This window comes from Phalacrocorax aristotelis, chromosome 6, assembly GCF_949628215.1.
Source record: "Phalacrocorax aristotelis chromosome 6, bGulAri2.1, whole genome shotgun sequence".
In the NCBI taxonomy this organism is placed as follows: Eukaryota; Metazoa; Chordata; class Aves; order Suliformes; family Phalacrocoracidae; genus Phalacrocorax; species Phalacrocorax aristotelis.
Window position 1 is genome coordinate 26,188,614 of NC_134281.1, and position 18,880 is coordinate 26,207,493.

At 50.6% G+C, this 18,880-nt stretch overlaps 1 protein-coding gene across 2 annotated transcripts; it reads right to left on the reverse strand.

Moving 5' to 3' along the window:
* Positions 1-539: 539 nt before the first annotated feature.
* LOC142058838 (von Willebrand factor A domain-containing protein 5A-like) lies at positions 540-16,508 on the reverse strand. 2 transcript variants are annotated; one of them, XM_075096749.1, is made up of 19 exons: positions 16,285-16,508; positions 14,986-15,044; positions 14,389-14,636; positions 14,061-14,283; positions 13,562-13,704; positions 13,293-13,407; positions 12,732-12,859; positions 12,380-12,468; positions 11,810-11,954; positions 11,440-11,519; positions 10,830-10,941; positions 10,318-10,482; positions 10,071-10,174; positions 9,539-9,711; positions 9,153-9,359; positions 8,457-8,680; positions 8,125-8,251; positions 5,086-7,937; positions 540-1,355 (listed from the first exon to the last, which is right to left on the reverse strand). In XM_075096749.1, exons 1-18 carry the CDS (start codon positions 16,506-16,508, stop codon positions 7,858-7,860), a joined length of 2,646 nt encoding a protein of 881 aa, XP_074952850.1. In that variant the 3' UTR covers positions 540-1,355; positions 5,086-7,857. The 2 variants fall into 2 exon arrangements, with proteins under 2 accessions (XP_074952850.1, XP_074952851.1); XM_075096750.1 differs by lacking the exon at positions 16,285-16,508 and having other exon boundaries at positions 14,389-14,508; positions 14,986-15,040.
* Between the last annotated feature and the right edge of the window lie 2,372 nt (positions 16,509-18,880).

Consider the following 18,880-nt stretch of genomic DNA (forward strand, 5'->3'; position numbering starts at 1 on the left):
CAACATATGGGAGGGGCTCGGACCCTCTAGAACTTTCAAGCACCCTCTGGTGATGGTACTGGGCATGCACCCCACTGCCGAGTGGGAGGCGCGGGTATGCAAAACGGTTATTGGCCATGCAAGAGGACAACCCTATAAAAAGGGGAAACCAACGGAGTCCACAAGGAGCATTCTGGAACATATCCTCCCCCACCCCACCCCAGCCCCCGCTTCAAAGACACACTGGATGGACTGGATGGACGGACCGCCGCAGATCCGTGGTGATAGCTATTGCAACACTCTCGCGCTCGCTCTCTCTCTCTCTCTTTCTCTGCTTTTCTCTCGCGTTATTTATTGTTGGCCAAATAAAGTGACTTGGCACTTACTCCATTTTGAGTCTTAATTCTGTTTCCGAGAATGTAAAAGGAACCTAGTCATGATATTACATTGGAGTTAATCAGAAGTTAAGCCCAGCCACCCCCAATCTCCTGGAATTATCTGAAGTTGGTTGGAAAGCAAGGGGGTTTGTGGCGATTCACAACACGGACTCCACATCCATGCACAAGCAAAGCCAAAAGCCGTTTATTCACAAACGAGCAGCTTTAATATAGTCTGCCTCCTGAGCTAGTATTTTTCCTTTCTCTCCGACTCTGAATGTGTTCTATCACACTAGCTCCACATACGGTATAAACATAGATAAGCACTCTCTCCTGCTTCGGTGCTCCAGTTGTGCCCCTGACCTTCTGTCCTGCATATCAAGGCCTCAGTTCTGTGGTTTTTTGTGGGTTGTTTTTCTATCGCACGGCTTGCTTCCAATAAGGGCGATGAGATCACAGGAGGCCACATTCACTTACTCCACGATTCCCCCTTCTTTTTCAACTATCAATATGGTTTTCAGAGATTTATCCATTAAACATTATAAGCATTATAAGCATATGGGATACAGATAACAATACACAAAAACAGACCAATGCAAAAGATCACATACTTCACAAGGACTTTTACCCATCCGCCCAGACGTAGCCCACTAAAGAGCTGATCAAGCCAACTCCAATCCTCATCTATTTGCAGTTTCTGCAGGTTTTGTTTTTTTTTTTCTCTAGCTGCTGAATACTTTTGTGAATAGATTCAGAATGGAAGAGTCTTGACTTACGGCTTTTGCCAGTGTTACCCAAAGATTATTAGACGATGGTAGCTTGGGTAACCCTGGCTAAGAATATACCCCATTACATGAACAGATCATAAATACAATCAACAAACAGAGCGTCTTAATTTTCCTTCAGTAGGGTTTGGTTCTTCTGATGTGGAATTTTCTGTTGAGGGTTGATACTGATATGGCTGAACACAATGGGCTGGGATCCAGCAAGGTCCTGACCCTGTGGAGACACAAGCATAACCACTCCCCCATGTTATTAGGAGGAAGGGACACTCCATTATCCCAGATTCTAAATTTCGTACAAGGACCTGAGCCTTTCCTTCAATGCTCTGCTGGTCTGTTTGCAAAGAGAGATAGTGTCAGCTAATGGGGGGACCTGTATCAGAAAAATTCAAAAAGTTAAGGACATACAGTGCTTTTGCTAAATGCTCTTGTGGAGTTAAGGTTCCAGCTCCCCCACTTTGTTGTAACAACATGCATTTTAAGGTGTTCTGTGCTCGTTCAATGATAGCTTGCCCTGTGGGGGAGTGAGGAACATCTGTGATGTGTTTCACCTTCCAATCTTGAAAACAGGTTAGTAGGCGATATGAGATATAGACTGGGCCATTATCGGTCTTAATTATATGTGGGATACCTAAGGATGCAAAGGCACAGGTAAAGTGTTTGATTACGTCTTAGGTTCTTTCTCTGGCATGACAAGAAGTGAAAATTGCTCCCGAGAAGGTATCAACAGAAACGTGAATATATTTCAAGTGACCAAATTTTGGAAAATGGGTAACATCTGTTTGCCATTATTCTAAGGCAGCCAATCCCCTAGGATTAATGCCTGCACATGATGTTGTGCTAAAGAAGTGTTGGCAGTCTGGACAAGCACTAATAATGTCACAGGCTTGTACAGATGTCAGAGAAAACATTTTTTGTAAAGCCTTCTCATTTTGGTGAAAAAACATGTCAGAAATCTGGGCTTGTTCCATCATATTGGGAAGTACTTGAACAGGCATGGTCAGAGCATCTTCTCGCCAGTTGCCTTCAACCAAAGGGCTGGGGAGAGTCGTATGCGCTCTAATATGCATAATAAAATAAGGTTCTTTTCTGTCATTCAAAAGACCGGACAGCTGGAATAGATAGTGGAATAATAGCGGATGAGAAACATCCCACAAACATGCATTTTTCTAAACGAGATACTAGCCCAGCTACATAAGCTGAGTCTGTTACAATATTAAGGGGTTCTTGCCAAAGTTGAAAAGCTTGGACTACTGCAGCGAGTTCCACAATTTGTGGAGAACCATCAGCATGGCTGATATCTGACCACCAAGTTTGAGTACATGGATCTTTCCACACAATAACTGCCTGGCCAGTTTGACCTGATCCATGAGTAAATACGGTGATGGCAGATAGAGATACATGGCTTCTGTTTGAGGTTTCATATAATATAAAGTCGTGTTGGATCAACTTGTGGCTCGGGTTATGATTATCTAGCTGACCAGGAAAGTCTACTAAAGCTGTTTGAAAGTCTAGAGAAGCTTGCATCAAATACAGTAACATATGTGATGACACTGGTACAATGATTCTGGCAATATCTTGTCCTGCTAATACTCTGAGTCGTTATCGTCCTTTAATAATTAGCAGGGCAAAACTTTCAGGACACATCACGACGGTCTTATGCAATTGATTAGCAAGAAATATCCATTTGATTTTCACTAAGGGGTCATTGCATGTTACATCCCACTGATAAAGCAGTGCATGTGGCTGGGTAGATGAATTCAAGATGACTAGTTGAAAGGGTAGTTCAGGACAGATGCGATCTGCTTGACGCGAAGCAATAGCGTCAGAAACCTTTGTAAGTGCCACTGTCGGTTAAAATGCGAGGCAATAAAAGCTCAGGGTTGCCTTTCAATAGAGAAAATAAAGGGCCTAATTCATGATTCGTAATACCTAGCAGAGGTCGAACTCAATTAATAGTACCTAAGAGTTTTTGTAAATCATGAAGTGTTTTGACATTAGTTTGGATTTTTACATGTTGTGGCCTGATTTTTTGTTCTGTTATTCTCCACCCTAAATATGGGCTCGCCTGTTGAATCTTCTCTGGTGCAATTTGCAGACCTGCCTGCTTTATTTGGTGGGATGCAAACGCTGAGGTCATTTGAATATATTCATCAGATTCTGCAGCTGTAAGGATATCATCCATATAGTGACAGACAAGTGCTTCAGCAAATTGTTCACGTACTGGGGATAGGGCTTTCACTACAAACTATTGACATATTGTAGGGCTATTTTTCATGCCTTGTGGCAACATTACCCAATGATAGCATTTGTGGGGCTCACTAATATTAATGGAAGGGACCAAACCCACAAATTTAGGGGCATTGTTAGGGTGCAAAGGAATTGTAAAGAAACAGTCTTTTAGATCAATAATAGTAAGATGCCAGCTGCAGGGGATCATGGCAGGTGATGGCATGCCTGGTTGTACCGCACCCATATCCTCTACTACAGCATTAATTTTCCTTAGGTCATGTAAGAGACGCCATTTACCATTTTTCTTCTGAATTACAAACACAGGTGAATACCATGGACTAGTGGTAGGTACTATGTGTCCTGCACGTAATTTTTTGTCAACTAATTCGTGTAAATGGCGCAATTTGACAACAGGCAGGGGCCACTGTTCCACCCATACCCGAGTTTGTGTTGTCCATGTTGGTTCTAAGGTGGCTTGCACCACAGTGGCCCGCAGGATAAATTTGACCCAATTTGCGCTCCCCACTGACTCATACAGTCCCGTTCCCATAATGTAATTGGTGTTGCTAATACAAACGGGTACACCAACGCTACGTGTTTGTCAGGCCCTTCGATTAATATCATGTTTTTACTCTGCAAAGGTAAAGCATTCCCACCAATTCCAGTTAAAGCTTCCCCAAGTTGCACCAGAGGCCAGTCTTTGGGCCACAGTTCTTTAGAGATGACGGTGACATCAGCACCAGTGTCAATAATACCAGCTAATCAGATAGATTTCTTGTCTTTCGCCATCAGGGTACAGTGCAGCATGGGGCATGTGGCACTCACTGCTTGGGCCCTCAAAATATGCAGGGCTACTGTTGATCCATAGCCTTGACACCCTCATACTATGTTAGTGGTTTGTGGGGGATGGGCATTAAAGTAGACTAACTGAGCCATTTGTGAGCCTTGCACAATAGTGCAGGGTGTGGTGGGAGTCCAGGCCATAATTTTGATTTCACCAGAGTAATCCGAATCAATAACACTGGGTAAAACAAATAGCCCTCGTAGGGTTGTGGACGGGCGCTCCAATACGAGAGGACTTTGTTGTTGACCAGGGTTCTAAAGACTCCAGTAGGGATTAAATGGACTGCAGATGTTTCTAAAGTTATTGGTTTGGAGGCTAACAGGTCCACTCTGGCACTCCCCCGGGTACTGGTGCATAGGTGGGTCTGGGGGGTACAAATCAGGTTCTTTCTCTGGGTCAATGGGTCCAGGATCAAATGGGTCATCAGGGTCATCATCACTGTTCGAGGACCCTAGGTAATCCTGAATCTTACATCGGGTAGCTTTCCTTTTTTCTGGGACCTCGGATTCAGCTGGTGTTCGGGGGGCAGTGGGTAGAGTGGCGGACTCACACTCTCCGGCATCTCGGTAACTAGCTTCCTGCTTGCGCATAAGCTCTAATAGTTGTCTCCAGGTAGTTAAGAGCTCTGCTATGGTTTTATGCAACCTTGTTGCTCTATCCCACAATTTAACTCCTGCTTCGTCCCAAGTTTCATGGTTTAAAATGTTAACTGCATTGACCCCCTCACAGTTCAGCAATAACCACTTCAAAATTTTCTTTAATGACTTTGGGTCGATATCAGCCGTGTGCTTTTGTAGGAGTCCCTCCATTAGGCTCAGTACTGACTTATCCTTGGACGATATATTACTCCCCATAGTTCCCCACAGCTCACCTCAGTCGATGAGGGATTGCAGCTGGCTCCTGCTTCCTTTCAGCAGCACTTCAGTCCTGTGGGGCTCGCCACCAGTTCACATTCTTAGGTTGATTTGTCACTCCTCACATGGTGCACCATTTGTGGCGATTCACGACATGGATTCTGTATCCATGCACAAGCAAAGCCGAAAGAGTTTATTAACAAAAGAGCAGACTTAGTATAGTCTGCCTCCTGAGCTAGTATTTTTCCTTTCTCTCCAACTCTGAATGTGTTCTATCACACTAGCTCCACATACGGTATAAACATAGATAAGCACTCTCTCCTGCTTCGGTGCTCCAGTTGTGCCCCTGACCTTCTGTCCCACATATCAAGGCCTCAGTTCTTTGTTTTTGTGGGTTGTTTTTCTATCTCACGGCTTGCTTCCAATAAGGGTGATGAGATCATGGTGCTGTCACAGGAGACCCCATTCACTTATTCCACATTTCTCCTAGGCTGGGATGAATTGTGTCTGGAGACGTTGATGACAAGTCCTATTAGGAGAGATTCCCCCACTGAAAACTGTGAATGAAGAGTGTAAGGACCTTTCCTGTGATGGTGACAGGGAACAAAGATGCAGGTCTGGGTGTCACCTGTTCTGCCTCGTATGGCTTCCCTCCCTATTCTCTCTGAAAACCCTTATCTCACAGGAAGGCCAACAGAAAGTTTGGCTTTTTCACTTTTCCTTCCATAGATGGAGCTCTGGGCCTGAAGCACCTGACTGCCATTTCTTAGTGTTATGGAAATAGTGCCCTGGAGGGTGTCTCCCCTGGGATTTAAGGGAGGGAGCACTGCATAAGTGTATCCCTGTGGAAGAGGAAAGCTCTGAGCTGGTGCAAACTGTTTCAACATCTCAGGCAATGGTAGTCTTTCCCCAGACCTGCAAAGCATTTCAGCCTACTCTGAGAAAAAGAGAAACTGAGGTGGGGCAACAAGCACAGGCTTTTCCAAACTGATGCAGCAGAGCCAGATGAAGCTCCAGAAAGGGGATTCGGCTCACATCCTGCAGACTACTATAATGGGTTTGACTCCTTCAGAATTAGGCAGCTGTGGGTAACTGAGGCTGCCTTTTCGGCCTCTGCCAATGGTCAACGGGAAGAAAGAAGTAGAGTCTGGTATTCCCTCCAGGCCATGGAGACCAACAAAGTAGGATCAGATGAGTCATTCCTGGGAGTCTTTTGGAGGCAGGAAGCCAAAACCTCTCCCTTGATCAACAATACATTTGTTGGTGGCTGAAGTAAGCTGAGCTAGCAGTATATCCTCACAGTCATGATTCACCTCTCCAAAATGTGAGGTCCCCAATGCCCTTTGTTCCTCCTTCTACACCCCAAAGAGTGTGGGAGGGCACATTCCTCTCAGCCCCATCCCATTTACATCTCTGGGGAAAGTGACTCCTCTGTCTCCCCACTGACCTCCAGGGCAGGAGGGGTTGCCAGTGCACACAAACATTTGCACTGTGTCTGCTCCAGACAGCACAGGTGAATCTTGAAGAGAAAACAGCATTTATTTTCAGGGTCGTGTGCTTCAATGGAGTTAGAAAGTTAAAGCTAAAATCAAGTTGGACATCAATTACCTGACAACTTTTGCGTTACAGCTGTGATAAGTTAAACATCAGTCACCTATCTGCTGGGCAAAGTGTTGCTACAGCTGCTGCTTCTAAGATGAAGCTGAAATATGTTCAAGCCAAAAGTAGTCTAGAAAAAGCCTGGCAAGTCCTCAGCTCCTCTCTTGCTAACCTAGGACAGGTCTGTGCTCTTCGAAGAGCAAGGGAAGCACCTTATTTATTGTACTACAATACACAATTCTCTGGGAAGCAATGTCCTTTCATGCCCCTTCTGGTGACTCACAGATAGCCCCTGGAAGGAAGGAAGGATCATACACCCAACTAAATAAAGGCTATGTCACACCTTTTGACTTACAGAAGATTCACTGTTTACTGGAAAATTAACCAGAAGCTTTACCAACAGGGCTCTGGGGCAGTAGGGAGTACATTGCATGACTGTTTGCTGACCAAAAGCTCCTGCAGTTCCAACTCCAACATGATGATAGTTTTCAAACCAATCTCACCCCACATGAGTTCTCTTGGACATTATGATGGGCTGGGTCTGGTGCAGATGAGAGTTTTATTTCCAAAATGTTTTACATGGCAATGCAGATATGGGAGTTCCTGGTCTATTGGAGTAAAGCAAAGAGGTCAGCAAGTGGGGTGCAGCAGGAGTCCTTCACTGGGAGCCACTGCTATTGTGCCTGCTGTTGACAACTCTAAACACTGAACTTTTCTAGTGTGTACAGCACTCTCCTGTCAAGACAGAAACCATAGAATCATAGAATCATTTAGGTTGGAAAAGACCTGTAGGGTCATGGATTCCAACCATTAACCTAACACTACCAAGTCTACCACTAAACCATGTCCCTAAGCGCTATCTTTGTGGAGGCCAGTAGCCCATTTTGCCAAAGCCAAATTCGGGAAGGGCAGCCACTGGGGAATGTGATGCTTCCTTCCCACTCCCACCTCTGCCCAAACAAAACACACTGGAGTCTCTGAACTAGAGGTTTTCTCTTGAGGAGTTCAGCATGATCCAGGTTCAGCCCAACTAGTATAAGACATAAGCACTGAGAATTCATCTATAGTGTAAGACCCCAGATGGTAGCAACAGTGGTATCTCAGCATGGTAGGTGAATTTAGGCTATACTTTCTGGCCCTTTTTAGCTCTGCAGGTGCTGCCAGTCTGTAGCACAAGGCATGCGTTGCGCTCAGAGCCTGAAGACACTTGGCTTCACGCTGGTCCCAAGGAGAGTGTTGGCTGCCTCCAGGCACTTGTCCAGATGGGGCACTGCAATCAGGGAGAGACAGGCAGGAGGGAGAGTCCACAGATGGAAAGAAGAAAGGGGACACAGGACTCCTTCAACTGCCCCCCTGGAAACTGTGGTCCTGTGAAGGGGTAAGGCAGATCCCACTGGAGACAGAAGGGAGGAGGCTGTGCTGTGGGGATCAGCAGGAAAAGGACCTTCAAGACTCACCAGCTTGGCTGCACAGCCAGGTCACAGCCTTGGCCTCCAACAACTCACAGAAGTCTTGGTAACACGTGTCGTTTCTGTGCAGCCAGGTCACAGCCAGCACTGTGGCCCAGATGCTTGGCTCCAAAACCTGTAGAACAACGACTCAGACCAGCATGCAGTGCTGAGCATCCTCCCGGCCCCCTCACTGCTTCCTACCCCATCCATGATGGCTTATGGTTTCTTATACCTTCATTCCCTTCTGGCTGCCCTTGGGTTGCCAGTGTTGCCACCAGCCGAGGGGTTCCCACTGCCCCAGGATGACATGTTGTCACCATAAGAGGTTCTCCCCTTACCTCACCAGGCATCTTTCCCTTGATTTCAGCCTCATTGATTTCCAGCACAGAGGCCAGTCCTGAGCTGAGGGCCCAGGAGCCATCTACATTCTGCAGTGCCACCAGCTCCTGGCACTCAGCAATGGCTTTTGTGGACCATTGTGCCAACATTGGAGAGCACAAAAAAAATTCTGTGGCATCCACGTACTTAAGAGAAGAAACTGATGGTTGTGGTGGTTTGCATTCTGTGGGAGCAGATGTGAACAGGAGGGTTGGGAGAATCACAGGAAGCTGACCCCTCTCTATTCCCCTGTGCAATGTCCCAGAGCATTATCTCTGCTCTTCTTTAGGCAGCTACCTGCAGTCTAAGCTCCTCCCTGCATGTCCCCAAAGCACTACCACCTGCAGTCCTTTGTGGACACTCCTAACTCACCCCCAGCTTGGACCATTGCCTCTTCTCCTGGCATTCCTGCCCAGCCATGTCCCAAGACCTCTCTTGATAGCCCCCCAACACATCTTATTCAAATGTGTATTTGTGATCCAGAACTATCCTTCTCCCCTCCCCGGGTGTCCCTGAGCTGGGCCTCATATTTGCTGAAGGACTTGCAGGTTTAAAGGTAACTAAAGGAAGGGTTAAAGGCAAAATTCATCAGTTTCCATGCCGTGGGCAAGACACGGCAGCATAACCCTCCTATAAGGCATTAGATTATCACATACCTTTGGAGCAAGCCCCCCGCTGGGGCAGGGCGGCAATGGCATGGGTGAGTCGACGGAAGGCAAGCCATGAGTCACACATTGCTGTCAGCCAGCCAGGTGGGACCCAGATGGGCATAGGAAAGCATGAAGAGACTTTTCTGGAGCCACGAAGCTCAACGATCTGGCAGGGGATGAGTGACTGGCGGGGTAACAACAGTGCCAGGGGCCCTTTGAGGGCAAACAGGGAAAGGGGCTGAATTAAGCACATGGGAAAGAAGCACCTGATGTTGATGGGGCACACCCCATGACACTGGGGGTGCCCTGTGGCTGGGGTTCCAGCTCCAGTGGGATGAGGACATCCCATGGAGCTGCCCCACCAGCTCTTTCCCACAAGTGCCTTTCCTTACCTTGGACCCTTTGTGATGTGCGAACCCCCACGTAGCTGGTAAAGGGGCAGATGATCCCCGAAGTGAGGCTGATCTCAGCTGCGCGATGCCTTGTTTCATCACCTGATCCACTCACAATCTCTGGCAACAACCTCTTCAGCAAGGATCTTGCAGCCAGACGATGCCCAGCCAGCCTGGGGACAGAGTGGGGTGAGGTATGACCACCTGGCTTGTCTCCCTGCTGGGGAAAGGTGGACAGAGAGAGCGCCTGGACACCTGGGTTTTCTCCCTTCAGGGGTGAGGATGGGCAGAGGGAAAACCTGGATGTCTGGGTCCTTGTCTGTCTGGAGGGAAGTGATGCCCAGGTTCCTTGGTCCTACCCCTGCGGGGTCAAAGCAGGGAAGTGGGGCATGTTCGGACAGCTGGGTTCTCTGCCAGTTTGGGATTGTGTGTGGAAGGTGAGAATGCATAAGCTAACTGGGCCTCCTCTCAGCTGGAGTCCATGTTAGAAATGAGGGGGATGCATGCATCTTCCCTTAGGACAGGCTCTCACCGGCCATCTCCCTGTGGGCACAGTGGGAATTCAATCCTGTGAGTGACATCCTGGCCATCCAGTCTGTACTGCAAGGTCATGATGCCCTTGGCCACCGTCGTATCCTGGGAACACATAGGAAGCTACTGGATATTACCTGGGACACAAGTTGGTTACTGGGGGATACTGGGAAGTTACTGAGAGGTTACTAGTGGTTACTGGAAGGCTATTGCGAGGTAACTGGGGTGATTGTAGTCTCGGCTCTCACCTGTGCCTGTCCATGGATCTGGGCATAGAGGAGGCTGTGTTGACCCTGAAAGATGGACTGAGGGGTGCCCCCCAGCTCCTCAACCTCCAGGCCATGGGGCAGGGTCCAGCTCAGAGAAACTCCCTCAGCTGCTGGCTTGAGGGCCCGCTTCAGGCACTTCAACACCTTGAGACACAGAGCAGGACACCACAGTTTGCAGCTCCACCAGGATTCAGCCCATGGTCCCTGGTGTCAAGGTTCCCTGGGGGACAGTGAAATGTGTCGGATAGCCTGTACCAGCTGGGTTCCTTGGGCACAGTCAGGTCTGTGGATTATAGCGGGGCAGAAGCCCAGGCACCTGGGTTCTCAGTGGGGTGGTGTGGTTGAGTAAAGTCAAGGGAAGCCTGAGTGCTTGGGTTCGTGGGGCACCTGGGTCTCAACTACTGTGTGTGGGCAGTCCAAGTGCTGGCATACTTGGAAGTCAGTGTGTCTGTGGAACAGAGGGGGACTTGCTGGGGCTCCTGGGTTCCTACCATAACTGTCATAGTGTTGTCAGAGGAGATGTAGGTAGCTTCACCCCCTGTCTCCTTGGCCAGGGCCATAGCCAGGGCAGCGCTGTCCTCAGAGAAGCAGAAAGAGAAACACCTGTGGGGGAAGCAGGGAAAGGTGTCAGAGATGAGAGCCAGAGGTGGGTGCAAGGATGTCAGGTTAGAGGCTGGAGAACACAGGCTGGACTTAAAGCCAGGGGAACAAAGCTGGCATGCAGAACAAAGGGGCAGGAGGAAGGAGCAGGGAGTGAAGGACTGGGGTTGGAGCTGGGGTTAGACAGGGAGCTGGCAGAGGAGAGCTGGGACTTGGGGCAGAGTTGGGGCAGAGCTTGGGGGCACACTGGGTGTACAAGCCCTGTGCTTCAGCCTCCCTGCTTACTCTGTGAAGGGTGCCTTTGTTGTGGGAGTAGTAAGCAAAGACTCCCATATGGAGGCTTGTCACAGGAGACCTGTGCACAGTGGGAAGGATCTTTGGGACACTGGAGGGGACCAAGGACTGGACAGACACCAGTGAACAGGGGCCCTCATCAGGGATGGAAATGACTGGACAACCAAAAGGTGACTGGAGGACTGCGGGCAGGGAGTCCCCCATTACCGGTGGCTATTGCGGTGACGGCAGACCTCAGCAGCGATGGCTTCCTTGTCAGGGGGTAGCCTGGCCATGAAGATGAAGAGCTGGGAGACAAGGGACATGAGTTGTGGGGCCCTGCACAGGGACTCCAAAATGGGGAGAACAGGCCCCTGAAAGGGAGAGAGGGGCCCAGGAGAGATACCCCTTGTAGAGATACTACCTCAGGGAGACATATCCACTCAGGGACAGAAACCCCCAAAGATATAGACCCACTTCTCCACACCCTATGGTATCCTTCTTGCTCCCTTGTGACCACCATGTACTTTGGGTGGCTCCTTCCACCCATGCTCCTGGGACATCTGTCCTTCCACCCCTCCGTGCCCTGCACCCAGACCTGGCGCGCATGCCCACAGGGGCGAGGGGTATTGTAGATTGATTGGAGGGTTCCCAGCAGATTGTTGTCGCCCAAACTGGAGCAGGTGGAGGGGATGCGCCGCATGGCCTCGGTCAGGTTGTCCTGAGTATATTCAACACTTTGCCTGCAGGGGGAAGAGCATGTTTGGAGAGCACATTGCTCTATGCTTAGTTCTGCCTGAGACCCTGCCCCACAGCACTTCCCACAGCTATGCCCTTAGGGTCCTCTGCAAGTCCCTGCCTCTCAGTAGTTCTTGAAGATACCTGGCTTCATAGTTTCTACAAGACTTTGCTCAACAGAACCCCAAGAGGTGCCATTCCACAATGCCAGAAAGATGCCATCCCCAGAATCCAAGCCCTCTGGCACCCAACCTTGCCTCATACCAACCAGCCAATTTCAGAGCATGTACACCAGCCCTCCAGCATCTAACCCAGACCTACAGCACCCATTCTAGGCCCACAGCACCCAGCCATGCCCCACACTATCCAGCCCTACACACCAGCATCTAATCCAGCCCCATAACACCCAGCCTGCCCCACATTTGCTCACGGGTAGATGCCCACAGAGGTTTCTCCATAGCAGTAGATGTTGAAGTAGCAGCCCAGGGGCAGGCTTTTGAGAAGGAAGATCAGGGAGTGCTGTGGAAAGACACAGCAGGCAGATCTTGGGAGACACTTGTTGGGGGTACAGATGCCTTTGCCCATAGTCTGGTCCTCCTAAAGCCTCTGGACACCCCTGGATGACCCGAGCCAGTACCCTGAACTCCCCTGGGCACGCGAGATATTTCAAGAGAATTTCAGGCCCCACCAGTCTACCTTCACATCTCTGTCCCTCTGTAGATGCCTGCCCTAGGCCCCTCCCCATCCTTCATCCCATCCTGGTCCCTGCTCAGCTGGGGTACCTGTGCATGTTCAAGGAAAGTGGTGTTCAGGAGGAAGATTAACTCTCCAGACTGGCACTGCCCAGGCACTGCCTCAGGGATGCTGGGTGCCAGCGTCACCAATACCATGGGGTCACCAAGAAGGGAGCCTGGAGGAAGTATGGGGTGGGATGAAGGCCAGATAAGGACTTGCCTCCTCATCCTGGTTCTAATTCTCATTGTGCTTTCAGCTTCCACCATCCCAGATCCTGTGATGCCCCACACTGGTATGTCATTACCCTACTCTACCATCCACCAATTGCACAGCCCAGTGCCCCGTGTATTCCAACCCAGTGCCTCCAATACAGCTACCCAGTGAGCCCTAACATAGAACTTCCTGTAAGCATGCTGCTATATCTGATACCTCACCACAGTGTCCCCAGCACCCTACCCTGGATCCCCAGGACCCAAACTATCCCATCTGAATGCCTCCCATTCCCATCCCAGGGTCTAATGATACCTCACCCACCAGAATCCCCAGTGTCTCCCTGTGCCTCCTGCAACCCAGAGGTGTCTCCGTTTTCCGTGCCCAGCTGCACTTACCTGGAGGGGCCCCAGGGTCTCCTTTCTCCACCACAGCACTGACTGCAGTGGGGTCTCCAAAATACACAAGTAGCTCCAAATCATGATGACTTGGGGGGCTGCCAGCCAGTGACACCTGGAGACAGGGTGACTGGTCATACACAGGAGGAGGGGACCAGACCCAGCATTCAGCCAGGAGCACAGGCACTGATCCCAGTACATCCCCTTTTTCTCAGTGATGACACCCCTCCCCAGCTCCCCCTGGGATCCTGGCACTCAGGCGGGCATACCTGTGCAGTGCTGTGGTCCTGGGCAGTGTAGATCAAAGGAGTGAGGGTGAAGTTAGCCTGGAGATTGGCCACTCCACGGGGTGACTGCAGACTAGCAGTGAGCAGCAGGCTGTAGGGCAGCTTGCTAGTGAGACAATTCCAGGCTGCAAGTTAAAAACATGACACTAGGGAGGGCAAAGACTCTGCCTGCAGGGGTGTGGGGGTTAGGATTTGGCATCCATATATAGGATACCGGAGAGAACTGGGGGTGTGTGAATAAGTCGTATGGAGGGGTCCATGAGTCTCTTTATGGGAAATGTGTGTGGGAGATGTGGATCCTCTCATGGGGCACAGGGAAGAATATGTGGGTGTGTCCAGGGGCTGCGTCGGGGAAAACTGTGGGTCCTCTGTGGGTGAAAAGGGAAGTTGTGTCATGTCTGTTCATAAAGTACGCGGGGAGTCTGTGACCCTTCTGTGGGGTGTGTAACTGGGAGGGCAGGTTCCTTGTGGGGTCACTCACCATAGAGTTTTGTGTAGGGATGCAGTGTGGGCGGCAGTACAAAATGGGCTGCTCCATCTGGTTCCCGTGGCAGCTCTTGGACATAGCGCAAGGTCACAACCAGCTCCCTGCCAGGGGAGAGGGTGCCCAGGAAGCAGGCAAACACCTCACCCGGATGCTGAGACTGATCCTGAAGGTATTCCAGATTCTCCCAGCCTCCTGTAGCCTCATGCAGCTGCTGGGCCTGGGTGGGAAAAGGAGGGACAGAAAGCTTATTACCAGGCAGGCCATGGGCCGCTCATCCCATGCCCCTGTGGTGGTTCACCCATTCGTCCCTGGATGTTGGTACCTTATCCCGCAGCATGGCCTGGACCTTGGCATCCTCACTGCAGGCCTGGAATGAGTAGATGGCCATGTGCGGGCCCAAGGGGAAGACGAAGAGGACTTCTGTGGAGATTGGACTCTTGTTCTGGTAGATGAGTTCAGCGGCCACGTCAGCCACATAATCCTGGATAGCAACATCCACCACAGCACTACACAGAGGCAGTGAGTACAGGGGTCTGTGGAGCCACCTCCCCAGCAAAAAGGATCCTGTTGCTGTTGGGAGATGCAACCTGTCCATCAGCACACATAAACGGCACAAGGAGGTGGTTGGGGCTACTTCCAGAATGTGGCTGTTCCCACCCTGGGAAGCATTACTGAGGGTCTAGTGTGAGCCTGCCATAGAACAGTGTCTTTCCCCTACCGCCCCAGCTTCCCTTTTTCCCCATGCCTCTGTTCCCCACCTGTTTCCCATAGAGCTCTTCACCATTCCCATCTTTGTTTCACTTTGTGAAGTTCCAGCCCAGATACTCCCCCTATGACTGTCTATCCTTCTTTCTTCATCCCCCTTTGGGAGCATCCCCCATCCCCCAAATGTCCCTCCATTGTCTGATGCCCAGCTCACTGTCATGGGTATAGGATTTTCCTAGAAGTCCAAAGCTCTGACGCCACATTTCGGGAGACCTGCAGACAAGAAGGGTCTCCTGTAAGAGGAGAAATCCACAGAAACCACCAGGCAGTCCCTATCGGGTGAAGATTCCTTGCCATTTCCCCAGTCCTACACATAGCTGGAAGCCCCAGCCCACCGTGTACAGGCAGTGCAAACCCAGAGATTCAGAAATCCCTGTTCATGAGCACTGGGAGACCACCAGGAGTATCTCTGCGTTGAGAAGGTCTGCACCCCACCCCCACCATGGGAGAATCCTGAAGAGAACTGCAGGATAGCAAAGGGAGATGGAGGGAAGAAGGTGTGAAAGTAAGAGTGAATGGATGTATGGGACTGTATTAGGATGAACAAAGCATGGCTATCCATCCATGGCTGGATGGATAAATTGGCAGACGAGGTCCATTTTGGGACAGACGGATGCACAGGTGGACAAACAGAAAGACATCAGAATATTTTTGAAATGGATGGATGGATAGACAGGTGGAGGGGTCCATTTTAGAAGATATGAGCAGGTCCCCGTCACAACAGTATTGTGTGAATGTAGCTACACAAGACACAATACCTGTGAGGGCAGGTTCAAAGTCCAGATAGTAAGGGGGAACATGATGGAGAGAGAAATGAGGCCAGGGTCAGGTATTCCATGATTGCAGAGCAAATCCCAGAAAGGCACTGGGAGGAAGGTGTAGTTCAAGTGGCTGTCTTCTGGCCAAGTGCCAGGTGAAAGGTACCTCCCCCACCCCAAACCCATCCACATACATCCCTCTAGTTCAGATACATTTACCTCAATTTCCCCAGTTCCCCCTCTGGGGTGACAGGGTGGGGGGGCACCGGAAGAAAAACCCACCCCACCATCATGCTGACAGTGGACAGATGGAGCAAACAGGGTGTAAGTCCTTGGGGGAGTAGGGATGAGGGATGGACAGAGGAATGGATTCAATAGGAGAAAACTCTCCCCAGTGAGCAGGGACGATGAAGAGACAATACGCACAAATAAGCAGACACTCACGGGAATCAAGGCCGGGGTCCACAGGGATGGACTGAAAATCAAGTAGAGGGAGAGGTGGAAGAGGAAGTGGGAGAGAGAGTAAGGGGCAGACAGATGAGATACAGGGACAGACAGGGAGGGATGTTTGGGCAGAGAGGAAGATGCAGGGCTATGGATGGCTGCGATGGAGAGGGAGGCGGAGGGGTAGGCAGGCAGACAGAGGGGAAGGGGGGGAGGCAGGGCCAGGGGTGTGGAGACACAGCGCTGCAAACCTCCTCCCAAGTATCCAGGCGCCTTGGTCCCCGGGGGCTGTGGAGACAGCTGAGATCCTGGGTTCCGGGTAGCCTGGGAGGCTGTGGGATGGGGAGGGGAGAGGGGACACTTCCGGTGGAGGGGATCTGGCCGGGGTCCCTGGCTCCCCCTCCCCACCTCGGAAACGACAGTGGAGGGTGGGCGGGAGCATCTGCAAACTGCGCTGCAGGATGCCGAACAGCATGAGCTGCTGCAGCCCCGAGAGCGTCTGCGCACTGTGCCCGAATGGGGAGGGCATGCTGGGTGGGGAGCAGCGTCCCTCGCCACTGCAGGATGCTCCAGGCACAGCCAAGGGAGGGACTGCAAATCCCTCAGCAGGACTGCTCCGGGCCAAAGAGAGTTTGCCAAATCTCCCACCACCACCCAGCCCTTCCATTCTGTCCTCACACATGATGCAATGTGCAGAAGCTGCCAAGGACCCCCTGCAACCAGGGCAGTGTCTTCTGTGTGCCTGAGGAGGTGGCAGTGGTCCCTCTGTGGACATGTCCCCCTGCCAGCCCTGCAGCACTGGCTGCAGATTTGGAGGCTGGGCTCAGGTCCATGCACTGATTAGTGCCAGGCTGTTAATCAGGTGGTGGCTTGCAAAGAAGCAAAACCAACATACTGGCCAGCTGAGGCATGGGGAGAGTCAGCAGAGAAGCTCAAACTTACGTACCTACTTTTGACATGGGTGTTGTCTCTTATCTGCTGGATTGGGATGCTCCATCTCTACCTTTCTCATGTGAACCAGCCTTGTGCTCATGCCACCCTGGCAGCCAGCCCCTGGTTGAGACAACCCCCCACATTGGTGGTCTCTAGACACTCAAGGTGCCAAATGGCATTTGACTTCAGATCAAGGCTGCCTCATCAAGGGGAGCCTACTGACAAAGCTGCCTTCCTCCAACTCCAGTAGGCTTCACGCTCACAGGCTCTTGTCTTACTGGGGGACTTCAACTACCCCGACATCTGCTGGAAAAATAGCATAGTGAGCTGTAGGCAATCCAAGAGATTCCTAGAATGCCTTGAGGGTAACTTCTTGAGCCATGTAATAGACAGTCCTACCGAGGGGATGCAATACTGGACCTGATGGTCACCGATGCAAGTGAGCTCACCTGTGACATCAAGACTGGGGGCAGCCTGGGCTGCAGTGATCATGCATTGGTGGAATTCACACTCCTGACAGATATAGGAAAAGCTAGGAGTATAGTCAAGACCCTAAATTTTAGGAAAGCAGAATTCCAGCTCTTCAAGGAGTTAGTCAGCAGGACTCCCTGTGAAATGGTCCTCAGGGGCAAGGGAACAGAAGAGAGCTGGCAGATCTTCAAGGACATGTTCCATACAGCACAAGAACTCTCAGTTCCCAGGTGTAAGAAATCAGGCAAGCAAGGGAAGAGGCCAACATGGCTGAGTTGAGACATGCTGATCAAACTAAAGAGCAAGAGGGAACTGCACAGGCAGTGGAAGCAGGGACAGATATCCTGGGAAGAGTATAGGGATGCTGCCTAGTTGTGTAGGGATGGGATCAGGAGGGCCAAGGCGCAGCTGGAGCTGAATTTGGCAAGGGACGCAAAGAATGACAAGAAAGTCTTGTACAGGTACGTGAACCAGAGAACGAAAGCCAAAGAAAGAGTAACCCCCACCGATGAAGAAGAATGGTGGCCTGGTATCAACAGACGAGGAGAAGGCTGAGGTACTCAACAACTTTTTTGCCTCAGTCTTCACTGGTAACCTCTCTCCTCACCCCTCCCAAGCCAATGTATCGCAGGATGGAGACCAGGGGGATAAAGCCCCTCTGTGCTGGTTTTGGCTAAGAAAGAGTTAATTCTTTTCACTGTAGCACCTATAGTAGTCAGCCACTGGTCTGCCATGTGGGCAGGAGCCTGGGAGGGGTGGGGCCACAGCCAAGACAGCTGACCCCAGCTGGCCAACGGGATATTAATTCTATACCATGTGACACCATGACCAGTATATTAACAGCGCGGTTGGTGCACAGGGGAGGGGGGGCAGTTGCGGCTCGGGGAGTGGTGGTGTCAGGTCGGTGGGCAGTAAGCGGCTGTGTCACATGCTGTTTGTTTTGGTTGTTCATTCAACCCGCCACCCCTGGGTTTTGCACCTCTCTCATTGTTTTCCTTCCCATTGCATTATTGTTGCTGTTGTTGTTGTTTTTATTTTAATTATTAAACTGTTCTTATCTCAACCCATGAGCTTTACTTTTCTGATTCTCTCCACCATCCTGCCGGTGGGGGAGTGAGCGAGTGGTTGTGTGGGGCTGAGTTGCTGGCTAAACAACTGTATGGAAAGATCAGGTTTGTGACCGCCTGAGGAACCTGTATATACACAAGTCTATGGGACTTGATGAGATTTCTCCCAGAGTCCTGAGGGAATTAGCTGATGTAGTTGCCAAGCCACTCTCCATGATATTTGAAAAGTCATGACAGTCAGGTGAAGTCCCTGGGGACTGGAAGAAGGGAAACATTGTGCCCATCTTTAAAAAGGGTAGAAAGGAGGACCCAGGGAACTACCGTCCTGTCAGCCTCACCTCTGTGCCTGGGAAGATCATGGAACAGATCCTTCTAG